This window comes from Dendrobates tinctorius, unplaced genomic scaffold (genome assembly GCF_039654945.1).
Source record: "Dendrobates tinctorius isolate UK_male_01 unplaced genomic scaffold, ASM3965494v1 ptg000236l, whole genome shotgun sequence".
In the NCBI taxonomy this organism is placed as follows: domain Eukaryota; kingdom Metazoa; phylum Chordata; class Amphibia; order Anura; family Dendrobatidae; genus Dendrobates; species Dendrobates tinctorius.
Window position 1 is genome coordinate 2,401,459 of NW_027361903.1, and position 18,696 is coordinate 2,420,154.

Below are 18,696 nucleotides of genomic sequence, written 5' to 3' on the forward strand. Positions count from 1 at the left end.
TTTTCTTACTTTTGACTCTGCAAAAACTCTTAGGCCTCGTTCTCACGTACTGTTTTTTTCGCGTTTCCGTGGTGGTATTTTCCGCGAAAACGCAAAAAATAAGCATCCCATGCATTCCTATGGGATTCCGCAATGCTGTGCTAATGCTGCGGTTTTTACCACAGCGGAATCGCTTCACGGTAAAAAACGCAGCATGCTCATTAATTTCGCGTAATCGCGGCGATCCCGCACCCATAGGAATGCATTGTTCTGCTTACTTTCCTCATGTGGCTGTGCACACCATGCGAAAAGTAAGCAGAACATTTGCGGATGGTACCCACGGTCCGGAGGAGAGGAGACTGTCCTCCGGGCTTTGGGTACCATATCCCTGTAAAAAATAGAATTTAAAATAAAAGATATTGTTATTCTCACCTTCCGACGTCCCGCGCAGCCTTCCCGCCTCTCTCCACGCTCCCGGTCCCAGTAAGCCTTTGCGAGCGATGACGTCCGTTCTTGCGGGATCGCGAAGTCTCGTGGTCATTCCCACGACGTCATCGCGAATGACCGCGAGACATCGCGATCCCGCGAAAACGGACGTCATCCCGGTAATTGTCGCAAAGGATTACCAGGAGCGTGGAGAGAGGCGGGAAGGCTGCGCGGGACGTCGGAAGGTGAGAATAACAATATTTTTTATTATTATTATTTTTTACATTTTATCTTTTACTATTGATGCCGCATAGAATCATAGAATCGTAGAGTTGGAAGGGACCTCCTGGGCCATCTGGTCCAACCCCCTGCTCAAAGCAGGATTCGCTAAATCCGCATAGGCGGCCTCAATAGTAAAAAGTTGGTCACACTCGTCAAACACTATGTTTGACGAGTGTGACCAACCTGTCAATCAGTTCTCCGAGCGATGCTACAGATCGCTTGGAAAATGATTGCAATTCTGCAAGCTAATTACGCTTGCAAAATGCTAGTTTTTCCGCAGGAAAATCGCGGGAATTTAAAATGCGATTTTCCCGCGGAATGGAATTCCGGAATTCTCGCAGGAATTTCCGCGAGAGATCCGCTACATGTGAACCCAGCCATACCGTTTCTCTTATTCATTCTCGTCTGGACTATTGTAACTCTCTTCTAATCGGTCTCCCTCTTACCAAACTCTCCCCTCTCCAATCCGTCTTGAATGCTGCTGCCAGGATCATATTCCTCACCAATCATTACACCGATGTCTCTACCTTGTGCCAGTCCTTACACTGGCTACCCATCCACTCCAGAATTCAGTATAAACTTATTACCCTCACCCACAAAGCCCTCCATGGCTCAGCACCACCCTACATCTCCCTCGTCTCAGTCTACCACCCTACCCGTGCCCTCCGTTCAGGTTAACATCCTCATTAATCAGAACCTCCCACTCCCGTCTCCAAGACTTTTCACGTGCCGCGCCAATTCTTTGGAATGCACTACCCAGGCTAGTACGATTAATCTCCAATCCCCACAGTTTTAAGTGTGCCTTAAAAACGCATTTGTTCAGACTGGCCTATTGCCTCAACGCATTAACTTAAATATCCCTGTGTGGCTCATTTCAACATTTTTTACCATAACCAGGTTCCTTGCATCATGTTCTCACATGCTTTTTGCATTTAATAGCCCTCTGTGTCTGTACTGTTACATATTTAGACTGTTAACTGGTTCATGCAGCAACAAGAACACCCGATTCTTAAACTAGGGAAGGTCCAAACCATAAAAACAATAAAAGCAACTGTTACCACCCACCTTTTGTGTCTCCCCTTTTTCCTTATAGATTGTAAGCTTGCGAGCAGGGCCCTCATTCCTCTTGGTATCTGTTTTGATCTATGTGTTTATTGCTATACTATGCTGTATTGTCTATTGTCGGTACAAGTCCCATCTATAATGTAAAGTGCTGCAGAATATGTTGGCACTATAGAAATAAAATTTATTATTATTATTAATGCTCCAGATTCTCAAGTAGCTCAAAGGAAGGTCAAGTTTATAGCTTCTCTAATCAGCCAAACTGTTTTCAGCTGTGCTAACATACTTGCACAAGGGTTTTCAAGGGTATTCTAACCATCCATTAGCCTTCTTACACAGTTAGCAGACACAAAGTACCATATGAACACTGGAGTGATGGCTGTTGGAAATGGGCCTCTATACACCTATGAAGGTATTGCATTACATACCAGACGTTTGCAGCTAGAATAGTGTTTTCCCACATTAGCAATGTATAGAGTGTATTTCTGAATCATTTAATGTTAGCTTCATTGGAAAAAACTGCTTTTCTTTCAAAAATAAGGAAATTTCTAAGTGACCATAAACTTTTGAACGGTAGTGTATAATGGGAGGAGGACTGTGATCTATAATGGGAAGAGGACTGTGATGAGAGGAGGACTGTGATCTATAATGGGAGGAGGACTGTGATCTATGATGAGAGAAGGACTGTGATCTATGATGAGAGGAGGACTGTGATCTATAATGGGAAGAGGACTGTGATCTATGATGAGAGGAGGACTATGATCTGTGATAAGAGGAGGACTGTGATCTATAATGAGAGGAGGACTGTGAAGCTAACATTAAATCATTCAGAAATACACTCTATACATTGTTAATGTGGTAAATCACTATTCTAGCTGCAAACGTCTGGATTGTAATGCAATATGTTCATAGGTGTATAGAGGCCCATTTCCAACAACCATCACTCCAGTGTTCTTATGGTACTTTGTGTTTGCTAACTCTGTAAGAAGGCTAATGGATGGTTAGAATACCCTTGAAAACCCTTGTGCAAGTATTAGCACAGCTGAAAACAGTTTGGCTGATTAGAGAAGCTATAAACCTGACCTTGATCAGGTTCCACTGTTGCTTTGCAGCTCTGGAGTCCTGGGTTCAAATCCCACCAAGGACAACATCTGCAGGAAGTTTGTATGTTCTCTCCGTGTTTGCGTGGGTTTCCTCCCACACTCCAAACGCATACAGATAGGGAATCTAGATAGAATAGAATAGAATCGTAGAGTTGGAAGGGACCTCCTGGGCCATCTGGTCCAACCCCCTGCTCAAAGCAGGATTCGCTAAATCATCCCAGTCAGATGTCTGTCCAGCCTCTGTTTGAAGACTTCCATTGAAGGAGAACTCACCACTTCTCGTGGCAGCCTGTTCCACTCATTGATCACTCTAACTGTCAAAAAGTTTTTTCTAATATCTAATCTGTGTCTCCTCCCATTCAGTTTCATCCCATTGCTTCTAGTCTTTCCTTGTGCAAATGAGAATAAAGTTGATCCTTCTACAATGTGACAGCCCTTTAGATATTTGTAGACAGCTATTAAGTCTCCTCTCAGTCTTCTCTTTTGCAAACTAAACATTCCCAAATCCTGCAACCTTTCCTCATAAGACAGGGTTTGCAGACCGGTCACCATTCTGGTCGCTCTTTTCTGAACTTGCTCCAGTTTGTTGATGTCTTTTTTAAAATGTGGTGCCCAAAACTGGACACAATATTCCAGATGAGGTCTGACCAAAGAGGAGTAGAGGGAAATAATGACTTCACGTGATCTAGACTGTATGCTTCTGTTAATACATCCTAGAATTGCATTTGCCTTTTTTGCTGCTGCATCACACTGTTGACTCATATTCAGTCTGTGATCTATTAGTATACCCAAGTCTTTTTCACATGTGCTGTCACTTAGCCCTATTCCTCCCATTCTATATATGCTTTTTTCATTTTTATTGCCCAGATGTAGTACTTTGCATTTCTCCCTGTTAAAAAACATTCTGTTAGTTGCTGCCCACTTCTCCAGTTTATTTAAATCTTTTTGAATCCTCTCTCTCTCTTCTCTAGTATTAGCTATCCCTCCTAGCTTTGTGTCATCAGCAAATTTAATCAGTTTACCCTCAATTCCTTCATCTAAATCGTTGATAAAGATGTTGAACAATACAGGGCCCAGGACAGAGTCCTGTGGTACCCCACTTGAGACATTCTTCCAACTGGATGTGCAGCCATTTACGACCACTCTTTGGGTCCGATCACTAAGCCAGTTATGAATCCACCTAACAGTTGCCTTGTCCATTCCATACTTAGTCATTTTTTCAATAAGGATTGTATGAGAGACTTTGTCAAATGCTTTGCTGAAGTCAAGATATACTATATCTACAGCATTTCCTTGATCCACCCAATCAGTGATACCGTCATAGAAGGAAATTAAGTTAGTCTGACATGACTTATTAGTTACAAACCCATGCTGACTCTGTTTAATCACTTCATTCTTATCCAGGTATTGACATACATGTTGTTTAATAATTTGTTCAAAGATCTTTCCTGGTATAGAAGTCAGACTCACCGGCCTATAGTTGCCTGGGTTCACCTTCTTCCCCTTTTTGAAGATAGGAACAACATTTGCTCTTCTCCAGTCTTCTGGCACTTCTCCTGTTCTCCAAGAATTTTCAAAGATTATGGAGAGGGGTTCAAAAATTTCTTCTGCTATCTCCTTCAGTACTCTGGGGTGTAATTCATCTGGACCTGGAGACTTGAATTCATTTAGGTTAGCTAAGTGTTTCCTCACTATCTTTCTGTTTATAGATATCCTGGATTCTTCTATTCCCTTAATAGGACAGTGAATAACAGTTGGTGTTACATTTCCTTTCTGAGAGAAAACAGATGCAAAATAGGAATTTAAAAGTTCAGCCTTCTCAACATCCTGTCTTACCATTTCATCATTTTCATCCTGTAAAAATCCTATAGCATCTTTGACTTTTCTTTTACTTTTGACATATCCCCAAAATCCTTTATTATTGCTTTTGACATCTCTTGCAAGCCTCAATTCATTGTCAGCTTTAACTAATAGTTAATCTATAATCTGATTTGTGCCCTGCAGGTACTGCAGACAGCATTATATTCTTCTTTAGATATGCCTCCCTCTTTCCATTTTATAAACATTTTTTTCTTCCTTTTTAGCATGTGCTTAAGTTCTGTGTTCACCCATCCTGGTTTCCTTAAATGCTTCCTATTTTTCCCTCTTTTCGGAATTGTTAACAACTGTGCTTTGAGAATTTCATTTTTCAAGATTTCCCATCCTTCCTGGACATTTTTGTCTTTAAGGATATCCAGCCATTGGATCCCTCCAATTATCTTTCTGAATCCCTTAAAATCTGCCTTTCTGAAATCTAACCTTGACGTCTGAGTCTTCACAGGTCTTCCTCCTCTAGTTATCCAAAATTCTAAAATAGCATGGTCGCTACCTCCTAGGGTTCCAGCCACTTTTACCTCAACCATTTCCTCCCTGTTTATAAGGATTAGATCCAAGGTAGCAGTTCCCCTTGTTTTCTCCCCTACCTTTTGGAAGATAAAGTTGTCAGCAAGAGAGGATAAGAATTTCCTTGACCTGTTAGTTTTGCCTGAGAGAGATTCCCAACAAATGTCTGGATAGTTGAAATCTCCCATGACAACTATGTCATATTTTTTGGAGAACTTGGCCATTTGATGCATAAAGAGTTCATCCATATCTTCAGCTTGCACAGGCGGCCTGTAGTAAATGCCTACAATGGTGTCCTTTCCATTGTTCTGTCCTTGTATTCTTACCCAAACAGTTTCCACAGAACTCCCAGTCTCTGAAGCTTCAATCTCTGTGCAGATATACGCGTTTCTAACATACAATGCAACACCCCCTCCTCGTTTATCAAGTCTGTTTCTTGCAAATAAGTTGTATCCTTCTAGTCTTGTATTCCAATCATGTGTATTGTCCCACCAAGTTTCAGTGATTCCAATGACATCATATTTCTTTTCCTGTGTTAGTAGTTCCAATTCTCCTTGTTTGTTGCCCATGCTTTGTGCATTAGTATAGAAACATTTTAGTTTGTGATTGGTTTCTCTTTCTCCAATATTTTTATTAATTAGATTCTTTCGTCTTTGTTCTTCCTTTCCACTTCTATTAGCAGAGTTCTCAATAGCATTTGTCAGGTGTATGGCTTTTTCTGGTCTTTTGCTTCCCTTCCCTTTGAGCTAGTTGAAAATCTGGAGCATGACATTTGTTGGTTCCATTAAACTCTCAAAATCGCCAGAAAAATAGAACTTTCATGCGAAATTCGACAGTCTATTCTTGTTCTTAGAAATGAAGGCTATTCCATGCGAGAAATTGCCAAGAAACTGAAGATTTCCTACAACGGTGTGTACTACTCCCTTCAGAGGAGAGCACAAACAGGCTCTAACCAGAGTAGAAAGAGAAGTGGGAGGCCCCGCTGCACAACTGAGCAACAAGACAAGTACATTAGAGTCTGTAGTTTGAGAAATCGACGACTCACAGAACCTCAACTGGCAGCTTCATTAAATAGTACACGCAAAACGCCAGTGTCAATGTCTACAGTGAAGAGGCGACTCCGGGATGCTGGCCTTCAGGGCAGAGTGGCAAAGACAAAGCCATATCTGGCTAAAAAAAGGAAAAGATTAATATGGGCAAAAGAACACAGACATTGGACAGAGGAAGATTGGAAAAAAGTGTTATGAACAGATGAATCCAAGTGTGAGGTGTTTGGATCACACAGAAGAACATTTATGAGACGCAGAACAACTGAAAAGATGCTGGAAGAGTGCCTGACGCCATCTGTCAAGCATGGTGGAGGTAATGTGATGGTCTGGGGTTGCTTTGGTGCTGGTAAAGTGGGAGATTTGTACAAGGTAAAGGGATTTTGAATAAGGAAGGCTATCACTCCATTTTGTATCGCCATGCCATACCCTGTGGACAGCGCTTGATTGGAGCCAATTTTATCCTACAACAGGACAATGACCCAAAGCAGACCTCCAAATTATGCCAGAACTATGTAGGGAAGAAGCCGGCAGCTGGTATTCTATCTGTAATGGAGTGGCCAGCGCAGTCACCAGATCTCAGCCCCATTGAGCTGTTGTGGGAGCAGCTTGACCTTATGGTTCACAAAAAGTGACCATCAAGCCAAATTGTGGGAGGGGCTTCTGGAAGCATGGGGGGAAATCTCTCCAGATTACCGCGGCAAATTAACTGCTAGAATGCCAAAGGTCTGCAATGCTGGAATTGCTGCAGAGGAGCATTCTGTGCCGAAAGCAAAGTCTGAAGGAGAAAATTATTATCTCAAATAAAAATCTTTTTTTCGAACCTTGTCAATGTCTGGACGAGATTTTACATTCATTTGGTAACTCATGTGATTAATAAAAGAAAGAGTTTTCATGGAAAATACTAAATTGTCCAGGTGACCCCAAACTTTGGAATGGTAGTGTGTACATAATATGTTGTGTACAGAATGCTGGACATGACATCAGGTCGCCTGCGCAGCCGGTGTCACGCCCAGTACTGACCTCTCTCGTGCTCGGCGGTTTCCTCTCCTGTCTCGCTCTGCCATTAGTATAGATTCCCTCGGTTTGTCGTCACATGTCGATGATGTACTGTTGCTGTGCTCTCTGCAGCGGATACTCTGTAGATTTCTCTTGTGTTTCGCATTGTAGTAACGTTATTGTTTCTCAGTTTACAGATGAATGAGGGTAAATTCCGCTCCTTTTCCTTTCATGACAAGGAATCTCATTGATATTCAGACGCAGCGTTTGTGCAGAAATGTAATTACTTCAGGACTAATTTGGAACAGATATGACTCGTGTTTCTTCTCAATTTCAAGTTCAGATTAGAAATTAAAGTGAAGTGAATGGTCTGCTGTGTAAGATCACTGAATGCGAGGGGTGGGAGCAGCGGGACCTTGTGCCTGTAGATCAGGCGTCTTTTCCTACCCAGTAAGATTCTTTTCCTCCAGAATCTGATACATAATAATAATAATAATAATAATAAATTTTATTTTTATAGCGCCGACATATTCCGCAGCACTTTACATTTCAGAGGGGATTTGTACAGACAATAGACATTACAGCATAACAATAATCACATAGATTATAACAGATACCAAGAGGAGTGAGGGCCCTGCTCGCAAGCTTACAGTCTATGAGGAAAGAGGGAGACACGAAAGGTGGGTGGTAACAGTTGCTCTGATTGTATGGACCAGCCATAATGTTAAGTGTGTAACAGTACAGACACAGAGGGCTAATGGAGGCATAAAGCATGTGGGAACATGATGCTGGGAACCTGGTTATGGTAAAACTTTTGGCTGTGCCACACAGGGATAGATTAGGTTAATGTGTTGAGGCGGTAGGCCAGTCTGAATAAATGCGTTTTCAGGACACGCTTAAAATTGTGGGTATTGGGGACTAATCGTATTGACCTGGGAAGTGCATTCCAAAGAATTGGCGCGGCACGTGTAAAGTCTTGGAGACGGGAGTGGGAGGTTCTGACTATTGAGGATGCTAATCTCAGGTCATCAGCAGAACGGAGGGCGCGGGTAGGGTGGTATACTGAAACGAGGGAGGAGATGTAGGGTGGTGCTGAGCCATTGAGGGCTTTGTGAGTGAGGGTAATAAGTTTATACTGAATTCTGGAGTGGATGGGTAGCCAGTGTAATGACTGGCACAAGGTAGAGGCATCGGTGTAACGATTGGTGAGGAATATGATCCTGGCTGCAGCATTCAAAACATTGGAGGGGGGAGAGTTTGGTAAGAGGGAGACCGATTAGAAGAGAGTTACAATAGTCGAGACGAGAATGAATAAGAGAAACAGTAAGAGTTTTTGCAGAGTCAATGGTAAGAAAAGGTCGAATTCTAGAAATGTTTTTGAGGTGCAGATGACAAGAGCGAGCCAGTGATCGAATGTGGGGGGCAAAGGAAAGCTCGGAATCAAGTATGACCCCAAGACAGCGGGCCTGTTGCTGGGGAGTAATAGTGGAACCACACACAGAAATGGCAATGTCGGGTATAGGTACATTAGTAGCGGGAGGAAACACAAGGAGTTCAGTCTTTGACAGGTTCAGTTTCAGATATAGTGAGGACATGATATTAGACACAGCGTTTAGACAATCGCCGGTGTTTTCTAGAAAGGCTGGCGTGATGTCAGGAGAAGAAGCGTATAATTGGGTGTCATCAGCATAGAGATGTACTGGAAATCAAATCTACTGATTGTTTGACCAATAGGGGCAGTGTACAAGGAGAAGAGGAGGGGACCTAGAACCGATCCTTGGGGGACCCCAACAGTAAGGGGAAGATGAGAGGAGGAGGAACTGGCAAAAGATACAGTAAAGGAGCGGTCGGAGAGATAGGAGGAGAACCAGGAGAGAACGGTATCCTTGAGGCCAATGGAACGGAGCATAGTGAGGAGGAGCTGATGATCCACAGTGTCGAATGCTGCAGAGAGATCCAAGAGAATTAGCATGGAGTAATGACCATTTGATTTAGCTGTTAGCAGATCATTAGAGACTTTAGTGAGGGCAGTTTCAGTGGAGTGTAAAGAGCGGAAACCGGATTGGAGAGGGTCGAGAAGAGAGTTTTCTGAGAGATAGCGGATAAGACGGGAGTGGACCAGGCGTTCCAGGAGTTTAGAGATGAAGGGAAGATTAGAGACAGGTCTATAGTTAGCGGCACAGTTTTGGTCGAGGGATGGTTTTTTAAGTAGTGGATGTATGATGGCATGCTTAAATGAGGAGGGAAAGATACCAGAAGAGAGAGAGAGGTTAAATATTTTAGTTAGGTGAGGGGTGACAGCAGGGGAAAGGGACTGGAGGAGATGTGACGGAAATGGGTCACTGGTGCAAGTAGTTGGGCGAGAAGATGCAAGGTGCCTGATTACTTCTTCTTCTGTGACTGGTTCAAAATCAGAGAGTGAGTTCGATGCAGTGGGGGAGGGAGGACAGTGCATGGTATGAGGGGATTGGGAGATAATTTCCTGTCGGATCTGGTCAATTTTTTCTTTGAAGTAATTGGCCAGATCGTCAGCTCTGAGCTCCGTGGTTGGGGCCTGTACTCTTGGATACATCCAGGAATCCAGGAGAATCTTCCTGTTTTTGACAGATTATTTCCATTGTGTGTTTTTATTAATAGGTGACCTTGTGTTTTCTATCCTAGATCTCGTCTCGCTCATTTTTTTTCTGACTGTCAGCCGGACCCGCGATCAGTGAGCGGATGCCTGAAGGAGAACTATGCTGAATGCCTGCTGGCTTACTCCGGTCTCATCGGTAGGAACCCTCTGTATATAAGCAGCATCGCAGGCATCTCTGTATCACAGATTGAGGCATTATCTGTACTGTGTGAATGGGCATCAGGACACAAAGTGACTGTCACATGTCTGCACCACCAAAGTTACTTGTAGCACATGATGTATGAGTCACCAGCTTATTATCGCTGAGGCTGTCCCAGTCTCTTGCTCCTGACCGCTAATGGTGAATATGCCTCCTATTAATATAAATCACCAGTCTCTGCTCATAGTAACTGAGATTCCCGAGATGATGGCTGGTTTCTCATCTGCTGTTTCTGTGGTTACAGGCACAGGTATCACCCCGAATTACATTGAATCCAGCAGCCTCAGCGTGTCCCCCTGGTGCGACTGCAGCAGCAGCGGAAACTACATTGATGACTGCTTGAAATTCCTAAACTTCTTCAAGGATAACATCTGCTTGAGTAAGTTTGAGCGAGCGAGCCTGGAAATACCTGTTACTAATTAATCGCTGATAATACACCAGCCCCCCGAGCTCGGCTGTGGGCGCTCATTACTCTGCTGCTCCTTTACATTTGATTTCCATTCGGTAAAATGTCTCTTAATTCAGTTGACTCAGAGGAAAACGATCTTTCTAAAGCGCGGCACGAAATCCACCGCAGCTCATTCCATTTTGCTTTTTCTTGTAGGGACAATAAATGCTGCAGTTTAGTTTTTAATGTTATACTTTTTTTTATTATTTCACAGCTATTATGTCTTCTACTTCCCTTCTCCACCCACCGCTGCCCCCTCTTACTTCTGCTGAATACTTTGCCTCAAATTTCAAAAACAAGATCGACCAAATCAGAGAAGTCTTTATTAATCAACCACCAAAACCCCCTATATAACAGACCAACGCCAACTCCCCCTAACCTTCCTCCCCACCATCATTGAAGGAGAGCTTACTCCTCTTCTCTCCAAATCGCACCTCACCACTTGTGCACTTGACCCCATCCCACCTCCTCCACAACCTCGCCACCACACTTATCCGGGCCCTTACACATCTCTTCACTGCATTAGTAACCACTAGGGTGTCTTCCCTTCTGCTTTCTAACATGCAATCATCAGACCTATCCTGAAGAAGCCATCCCTCGACTCGACCTCTGCATACAGCTAACATCAGATATCACTGCTGTTCACCACCAAACTTCTCAAACAGCATGCTCATGCTGAACTTTCCACTCACCTCTCATCCAACTGGCTCTTCACAACCTACATTCTGGCTTCCATCCTCACCGCTCCATCAAACCTGCTGTGACCAAAATCACCAATGAGTACTAACTGCTGATTTATTTATTTAACTCATTTATATAGCGCTATTAATTCCACAGCACTTTACATACTTTATTGGCACTTTCCCCATTGAGGCTCACAATCTAGATTCCCTATCAGTAGTCTTTCGAATGTGGGAGGAAACCAGAGTACCAAGAGGAAAGCCATGCAAACATGGGGAGAACATACAAACTCCTCTGTGGTCCTCCCTCTAGACCTGTCCTCTGCCTTCCATATTATTCTGTGTTCCTCTTGCTAGTCCTGTTGACTGCCTTCTACATTATTGTGTCCTCCTCCTAGTCTTCTCTTACTTCTACATTACTCTGTGCTCCTCCTCCTGGACCTGTCCTCTGCTTTCTACATTACTCTGTTCTCCTCCTCCTAGACCTGTCCTCTGCCTTCTACATTACTCAGTGCTCCTCCTCCTCTAGACCTGTTTTAACCCTTCTATGTTACTCTGTGCTCGTCCTCCTAGACCTGTCCTCTGCCTTCTACATTACTCTGTGCTCCTCCTCCTCTAGACTTGTCCTAACCCTTCTATGTTACTCCTTGCTCCTCCCCCTAGACCTGTCCTCTGCCTTCTATGTTACTCAGTGCTCCTCCCCCTAGACCTGTCCTCTGCCTTCTACATTACTCAGTGCTCCTCCTCCTCCTAGATCTATCCTCTGCCTTCTACATTACTCTGTGCTCCTGCTCCTAGACCTGTCCTCTGCACTACACTCTCGCACCTCTCCAGTCCATCCTTATCTTTGCTACCTGACTAATCCATCTCTCTCCTCACTAATCCTCCACTTCTCCCCTCTGCAAATCCCTTCATTGGTTCCAAATTCCCCAACGTATCCAATTCACACTACTGACATTGATCTACAAAGCCGCCCATAAACTATCTCCTTTTTATTTCTCCGAACTGATCTCCCGATATCTTCCAACACACAATCTCTGGTCCTCCCAAACCTTCTCTCCTCCACAGTTATACTTTCCTCACCACATCGCCTCCAAGAGTCATCCTGAGAATCCGTCATCCAACCTGTTTGATTATCTACCACATTCAGAACTTTCAGACAGAACATGAAAACACATCTCTTCAAGAAAGTACAGCCTGCAATGACACTACTGCCACCTCTCCATCTCCGGACCACCACCTCTCCACCACCGGAATCGCCGCCTCACTACCACCAAAGCAGTTTCCTCACCACCACCAGAGCTGTCTCTTTAGCTCTACCAGAGCTGCCACCTCCTCATCACCGGAGCCACCACCCACCACCAACAAAGCTGTCTCCTCATCACCACCAGAGCTGCCTTCTCACCACCACTACAGGAGCTGCCACCTCCCCACCACTGGAGCCGCCACCCACCACCAACAAAGTTGTCTCCTCATCACCACCAGAGCTGCCTTCTCACCACCACAGGAGCTGCCACCTTCCCACCACCGGAGCTGCCTCCTCACCATCACCAGAGTGTCTCCTCACCACCACCAGGGCTGTCACTTCACCATCATTGGAGATGTCACTTCACCATCATTGGAGCTGTCACCTCACCATCATCATAGCTGTTACATCACCACCATTGTAGCTGTCTCCTCACCACCAGCGGAGCTGCTGCCTCTCCACCACCGGAGCTGCTGCCTCACTACCACTGGAGCCACCGCCTCACCCCAACTGTAGTGGCCACCTCCCCACCACTAGAGCTGTCTCCTCACCACCACCTGATCATCCACCTCCCCACCACCGCCTCCCCACCACCGTAGCGGCTGCCTCCCCACCACTGTAGCAGCTGCCTCACCGCCACCATAGCGGCTTCCTCACCACCACCAGAGATGTAACCTCTCCACCCTCGGAGCTATCTCCCCACCACCACCAGAGCTGTCCCCTCACCACCACCAGAGCTGTCGCCTCTCCACCCTCGGATGTGCCATCTCACCATTACCAGAGCTGTCTCCTCGCCACCACCCGAGCTGTCTCCTCGCCACCACCCGAGCTGTCTCCTCGCCACCACCCGAGCTGTCTCCTCGCCACCACCCGAGCTGTCTCCTCGCCACCACCCGAGCTGTCTCCTCGCCACCACCCGAGCTGTCTCCTCGCCACCACCCGAGCTGTCTCCTCGCCACCACCCGAGCTGTCTCCTCGCCACCACCCGAGCTGTCTCCTCGCCACCACCCGAGCTGTCTCCTCGCCACCACCCGAGCTGTCTCCTCGCCACCACCCGAGCTGTCTCCTCGCCACCACCCGAGCTGTCTCCTCGCCACCACCCGAGCTGTCTCCACACCACCAGAGCTGCCTCATCACCACCACCAGTGCTGTCTCCACACCACCACCAGTGCTGTCTCCACACCACCACCAGAGCTGACTCCACACCATCACCAGAGCTGTCACCTCTCCACCACCAGAGGTGTGACCTCTTGACCCTCGGAGCTGTCTCCTCACCACCACCTGAGCTGTCTCCACACCAACAGAGCTGTCTCATCACCCCCACCAGAGCTGTCTCCACACCACCACCAGAGCTGTCTCCACACCACCACCAGAGCTGTCTCCACACCACCACCAGAGCTGTCACCTCTTGGCCCTCGGAGCTGTCACCTCACCACCACCAGAGCTGTCTCCACACCACCACCAGAGCTGTCTCCACACCACCAGAGGTGTCACCTCTTGACCCTCGGAGCTGTCTCCAGACCACCACCAGGGCTGTCTCCACACCATCACCAGAGCTGTCACCTCTCCACCACCAGAGGTGTCACCTCTTGACCCTTGGAGCTGTTTCCTCACCACCACCAGAGCTGTCTCCTCACCACCACCAGAGCTGTCACCTCTCCACCCTCGAAGGTGACACCTCACCATTACTAGAGCTGTCTCCTCACCACTGCCAGAGCGGCTGCCTTACCACCACTATAGCTGTCTCCTCACCACCAGCGGAGCTGCCGCCTCACCACTACCTGAGCTGCAGCCTAACCACCACCGGAGCTGCCACATCACCACCACTGGTGTGGCCACCTCCCCACCACTGATGGTTGCTTGGGAACTTCCTTCTTGGCACAGGACGGACAAGCAGCCACAAAGTCTTTGACATCCTGAGCAATAGACGGCCACCAGTAGTAGTGGGATAAACGGGAGAGTGTCCTCTTGACACCAACATGGCCAGCAACCGGAGAAGAATGTCCCCAGGATAACACACCTTTACGGTTACCTTTAGACACAAAGGTCTCCCCCAGGCGCTGGGATGTCAACTTGACGGAAGCCATGGTAATTACCTTGGACCGGTTACTTGACAGATGTGGAGACTGACTCCCAGACCCCTTCTCAACAATGTCACAAGTCACAGACCGGTTGCTTGACAGATGTGGAGACTGACTCCCAGCCCCCTTCTAGACAATGTCACCAGTCTCTGACCGGTTACTGGACGGTGGACCTGTAACCGCCGAAGACGAGCAAGCAGGGTTCTTCAGATGAACGGACAGCAGGCAACTTTTTTGACAGGATGGTCCCCAACGGAGTATATCACCGGATTGCCAGTCCAGGGTCGGCCCATGAGTTCGTAACCAAGGAAGACCAAGAAGAAGGGTATGAGCCGAAGTCGGCAATACGTGGAAGAAGATCCACTCCCGATGACATGTGCCAATCTGCAACTCTACTTCCTCAGTGACCTGGTTAACGGTGTCCTACAAGGGCTTACCGTCGACCGGAAATACCGACCTAGGAGTCTCCAGTGATCTGACAGGAATCCGAAACTTCTTAACTGCCTCGAGACTAATAAAGTTACCCACAGCACCAGAGTCCAAAATAGCCTTCACAGTGCAACTCTCGGAACCAAAATTCAAGGACACAGGCACGGTCAGGGGTAAAGAGGAATCACGTACACCAGAGGAGAGCTCACTTACCAGTCCCAGGCGGAGAAACTTCCCTGGCCTCTTGGGACATGAGCGTAGGAAGTGGGAGGCATCCCCACAATAGAAACAGAGCCCTTGTGCCTGCCTCTTCACACGACGCCGTTGAGCTAACTGGAGACGATCCACCTGCATAGGCTCAGGTACCGGATCTACTGCAGATAACTCGGGTAACGGATGGGAAGAACTGCGCGTGGAAGAGAAGAGGCGGGAGGCCCCCCTCTCTCTGGCTGACTCGCGGGTGCGCTCCTGGTAGCGCAAATCAATGCGTGTCGCGAGAGAGATGAGCGCCTCTAAAATGGTAGGAGTATCTCGGCCCGCCAGTTCGTCTTTGATCCGGCTGGACAGGCCACGCCAAAAGGCCCCTATGAGGGCATCATTATTCCAACCAAGTTCGGAGGACAAGGTGCGAAAACATATAGCGTATTGTCCAACTGTTAGAGTACCTTGACGGAGATTAAAGAGTGACTCGGTGGTGGAAGCGAGGCGACCCGGCTCGTCGAACACCTTACGGAAGGTGTCCAAAAAGACGGAAAGCTGAGAGACGAGTGGGTCATCCCGCTCCAAAAGGGGATTAACCCGTGCAAGGGCCTTCCCCTCTAAGTGAGAAACTATAAATGCTATTTTAGCACGATCGGTGGGGTAATGCTGCGGCAAAAACTCAAAATGCAAACGACACTGATTCAAAAACCCGCGACGCAACACAGGGTCACCACCATACCGAGGTGGCTTACATAAGCGCGGTAGCGAGAGAGGAACCATGGCCTGGGCAGAAACGGATTGTATAGACAGGAGCTGATTATCTACCGACGACATATAGTTGAAAATCTGGGCCTGGGAGTCGCATTGCTGCGCGAGTTCCTGCTGGAGACTAGCCAACTGAGTAGCATTCCCAGGCTCAGAAGACTGTAAGGCAGTTAAACAGGACTCCATGGACTTGAGAAAGGCCATAATCCGAATCTGGTTCTCCCGGAGAAGCAACAACTACATGTGGACGGAAGCCGCAGTACCAGCGGGGTCCCTGGCCTGATTGTACTGTTAGCGTGGATGGTCTGGAGCCGGAACTCCAGGAGTGGACCCTCTGGACTGTGGCACCGAGGGGCCCCGGGCGAGCTGCCAGGTGGAACCGACCCCTATACAGGGACCGTTAGGAGCAAGCCCAGGGGTTCGAGTACCACGGTAGCCGGTACCGAGAGGGACGGCTCACAGGAGACACGGGTGAGTATGTCTGAAGGACGGTACTGGATACTAGGAACACCATGTGTGTACACGGAAGTGCGCTAACTAAAGGATAGTGCGAGACAGGTACACGTGAGCACGTATGGCGTGTGGCGAGTAATACGTCCGGAGGTAACCAAGGCAGGCCACGTGCAAGGAGCACGACAGAGAACCGAATGGAGCAGCAGTCGTGCCAGAAGGCGTAACATAGCACAGGGACAGAGTGAGTGCCAGGAGCGCAATAGAATGCAAGACAGAGCAGAGGACCTGAGAACAGCGAACAGCCAGGCAGGGACACAGCAGACCCAGCCAGGAAGCACAACAATAATCAGGCACCTCCCCTAGGGGGAGGTCGCCTGATATAGCACATGACTACTAATGGTTCCGGGTCAGTTCCTCTAGCCAGAAGCACCTGACCACTACAGCTTCCGGCTCAGTTCCTCCTTTACCATAGAGAGGACCGACTCGAGGCCTGGAGGACAGGAACACGCCAATGCGAGCACGACATGGAGGAGGCGAAAACCCGAAAGTGCGGCGTGTGCACCCGACGAGGGGCCCGGAGCGGGCGCGACACCGGAGAGAATGACGTCGGGACCGCAGCCCCGCCTCCTGGTGAGCGCGGCATGACAGTCTCTGGTTCTTTGAATCTCTTGGCTGTCTGGATGTCTTGAGGTGTTGGCTGAATCTCTGTCTATGGAGGTATCTATCCTTTTTATAGTTAACAAATGTCCTTTAAGTCAGAATTCACAGGTAAAGGGGAAGAATGGTGAGGAGATTGTAACAGTGTGTCCCTTCACCGGCCTTTGTCCCTGGACTGCAATGTAATCAGGCCTGAGTCAACAAACAGTGGGGGAGTTTGTCTTTGTTTTCCTCAGCATAGGACTTATCCAATACAAGCTTGCAGCTTCTGTGAACTTCTTAATTTAGCCACATAGTCAAAAGTAGGTGGAAGCCCTCCCCATGGAGGGGTGGATCCCAGGACATAGAACAATAGACACATGTTTGGCCTAGGCAGTTGGGTGTTGACGAGCCAGGGGCTAGGACCTTATGCTGAGACGAGATCCTGGTGCCCGTGTGTAGAGAGTTAAAAGCTGCCATGTTGGACCGTGTTGTGTCCCTCATCTGCTGGATCCATTGAATTCACCCAAGGACTATTTCTATTTTCCTGGTGTCGGATTGCCGGGTGGTGCCCCCAGATCTGCGTCCTTTGTGTGGACTCTAAGAGACGCTATTGATATTTTATGTTCTGTGCTCCCTGTCTCAATAAATCCTGTTGGATTGATCTTCGGCCTGGAGTCCTGGAGTTCCTTCCTGCTCTGTCGCACACACTGTCACAGAGACCAACTTGCATCGTTTGATTATGTAAATTATTTGCATAGTTTTTCCTCCTCTGTTTTGCAAGTCAACAAACTCGCTGGCTTGGACAATGTGTAATCAGCATAACTGCAAACATAATTGTTCAGTTATCCTGTATCTCTAACCATCCAGGATAACAGCACAATAGGTTAAATCAAATGTCAACTTGCAAGTCAATATTAGGCTTTTACGAAAAAAAAGTCTGTGTTTTCTTAACCAACCAGAAAGAAACACATGAATTAGAAAGTCAGCATATAGATAAGTTTATTCCTTTTGGCTTGCTGAAAATAGAGGTCTGGTTAATTAAGATAAAATGCTGTGTTGTCATAGCCCCATGCTACAACCCCCCCAAGACCCTCCGGCATTTAGCCGCACCCATTACAGTGCCCTCATCCAATAATGCCAACCAAGGTGACCCCTTACAGTGGCCTCACAGTCTGGTGGCTCCTGGCACCATGAACATCAGACCTGCAGCAGCCACTACATGACTTTACCAGCTTTATGTGGGATTTTTTGGATACTCTGCTGCCTCCAGTACAATGGGTTCCTAGACCTTTAATTCTGCTGATACCAAACCCCGTATCAATATTCTGTACATCAGTCGTTCAGGCCATCGTGCTGTTCGCCTCCCATCCCCCGCATTACCCCTCCATCCTCTCCATATAATCCAAATTATCCTGAGCAACGTTCGGATCCTTCGTGGTTTTCTAGGGAAGCGAATCACATAAATAAAGAAGAAATTAAAGCCGATGAATAAATGCTGCTGGTAATACGCCAAATATTGGATTCATCATCTCTGCCGTCATTATCATAGCAAAACATACTAAAACATAGAATAAAATATCCCATCATCTGCTCCATTGTCACTGACACAAAGTGCTGATCAGCCACAGCACCAACAGCATT

At 47.1% G+C, this 18,696-nt stretch overlaps 1 protein-coding gene across 3 annotated transcripts in view; it reads left to right on the forward strand.

The window, feature by feature from the left end:
- GFRA1 (GDNF family receptor alpha 1) overlaps positions 1-18,696 on the forward strand; it is a 251,851-nt gene that overhangs the window by 225,314 nt on the left and 7,841 nt on the right. For all 3 annotated transcript variants that reach the window (XM_073556582.1, XM_073556581.1, XM_073556583.1), the window contains 2 exons: positions 9,941-10,050; positions 10,358-10,492. In XM_073556582.1, coding sequence (XP_073412683.1) covers positions 9,941-10,050; positions 10,358-10,492 — 245 coding nt within the window. The remainder of the gene's footprint in view (positions 1-9,940; positions 10,051-10,357; positions 10,493-18,696) is intronic.